The 1,821-nt window shown below is 44.0% G+C and overlaps 1 protein-coding gene across 1 annotated transcript; it reads right to left on the bottom strand.

Moving 5' to 3' along the window:
* Positions 1-253: 253 nt before the first annotated feature.
* On the bottom strand, positions 254-1,727 carry LOC104952954 (transmembrane protease serine 2-like). Its single transcript, XM_010779859.1, has 3 exons — positions 1,619-1,727; positions 988-1,165; positions 254-638 (listed from the first exon to the last, which is right to left on the bottom strand). The coding sequence occupies exons 1-3, from the start codon at positions 1,665-1,667 to the stop codon at positions 269-271; spliced, it is 597 nt and encodes a 198-aa protein (XP_010778161.1). The 5' UTR covers positions 1,668-1,727; the 3' UTR covers positions 254-268.
* Positions 1,728-1,821: the final 94 nt, after the last annotated feature.

Raw genomic sequence — 1,821 nt, 5'->3', positions numbered from 1 at the left:
CACACGCACGCACGCACGCACGCACATACACACACACACACACACACACACACACACACACACACACACACACACACACACACACACACACACACACACACACACACACACACACACACACACACACACACGTCAGGAGGTAGTCTGCAACTCGCAGCCTTTATCCACATCCTGGTGCGGTTGAGATGTTGATTATTGTAAATGCTGAGATATATCCTTAAAAGCTCATTTCGAAAAGTCAAACATTTAATTAGGAATGTCCAGCCCCTCAATTTAGCATTTCTATATGTTGACGATAAGCTGTTTGATGTGACTGATATGTGGCCTCACAGTGTGTGCTGCTTGCCATGCATGACTTACTGTTGGCGCCAATGTTCCCCCAGCCGGCAATCCAACACTCAGAGGAGGGGGGGATGATGTCATCAGGGCCGGGCAGAGTCACCGTTTTGACCAAACCATTGAACCTCACCTTCTTCTTCAGCTTGATAAGGGCGATGTCGTTTTGGAAGCCGGTGTTAAGGGCCTTGTACTCAGAGTGGGGAATGAAGTGAAGGATGCCATGGTAACGAGCAGACGCTTTTTTCAGTTCGTGCGTGCCCACCCAAACCATCGATCGGTGGATATCAGGGTTAGGGTGTCTGGCAACGCAAACACACATTAGCTACTTTTTCGTCATTCATAGATGTAGGGACTGTGATACACAATTCACTTTTGTTTACATATTTGTATTATATATACTTATATTTATCCTTGATTATATTTAATTCTCAAATAGAACAACTCTCACGAAACATATTTTCCCTGGAGATAAAAAAAGTATTCTGATTCTACCTGCCCACTAAACTTTGTTACGTTTTGTTGTTTTTGAATACCATTAAATTGAGAAGGATTTTATTAAAATGTAATGTATTGATTTTGATACATATCTACAATAACCAGTGTAGTCACGATACGGAAGAGGATGAGGGTCCTGAAAAGAGCACTTACTTATCCCAGCAGTGAGCAGCAGTCAGCACCCATTCACTGTTGAGGATGGTGGCGCCACAGAGCCACTTGTGCACACCATCAGCTGTGATGGCCTTCAGGAAGGCCATTTGTGGCCATCTGCCCTTACCGGCATCCCCCCCCCCAATGATGGAGCTCCTCACCTCAGCACCAAGAACACCTGAAAGCACAACAGACTTTATAACGCTGATGGGGCCATCGATAACGGATCTGACTATGGACCAGAAGATTCTAGGTTTGAACTCCTTTAAACTATCCATTAAAGTCCATGTACATCTTGGTTAGTTAGTTAAATTATCAATGGCCTTTTAGAAGGTGCTTAAAACGATTCTGAACCCTTCTATGCCAAGGAGTCACAGCTTTCATGATGTCTCTATGGATTCTGGGGTTAGGTGCCCGACCTCCAGCCCCTGCAGTCAACATCTTGAAGTTTCCTTGGTCAAGATAGTTAATGCTAACATCTCATCTAACTGTACGCAAGAAAGCAAAGAATTCCAACTAGCAAGAACTACCAATATGACACTTTTGATTTTAGTTTAAGATTCTACTAGTAAGTATTGATAGTATTGATTAGATAAGTTTGAATAAATGAATTCAGAATCATATTTCTCACCTGCGGCGTGGATCAGCAGCATCACGATGACAAGTCGGCTGAAGGCCATGCTGTGACCTCAGGCTGAGTCGAAGTGAAGCAGGATCTGTAGGCTGCGGCTTTATACACACACACACACACACACACACACACACACACACACACACAGTAGTTTCTTATCAGCAACATCAGCCTGGTTGGGTAACAGCTTTCATGCTTGATGC

This window comes from Notothenia coriiceps, unplaced genomic scaffold, assembly GCF_000735185.1.
Source record: "Notothenia coriiceps isolate Sejong01 unplaced genomic scaffold, NC01 NC01_scaffold00020863, whole genome shotgun sequence".
NCBI lineage: Eukaryota > Metazoa > Chordata > Actinopteri > Perciformes > Nototheniidae > Notothenia > Notothenia coriiceps.
The sequence above is the reverse complement of the archived record's forward strand: the minus strand, read 5'-3'. Positions and strand labels throughout refer to the sequence as shown.

Bases quoted from the DNA above. Each gene is read 5' to 3' on its own strand.
- LOC104952954 (XM_010779859.1), bottom strand. From the start codon at position 1,667: ATGGCCTTCAGCCGACTTGTCATCGTGATGCTGCTGATCCACGCCGCA. The intron at 1,166-1,618 runs GTGAGAAATATG...TTGTGCTTTCAG, and splicing joins GCTGCTGATCCACGCCGCAG to GTGTTCTTGGTGCTGAGGTG. The intron at 639-987 runs GTAAGTGCTCTT...TTGCGTTGCCAG, and splicing joins GCTGCTCACTGCTGGGATAA to ACACCCTAACCCTGATATCC.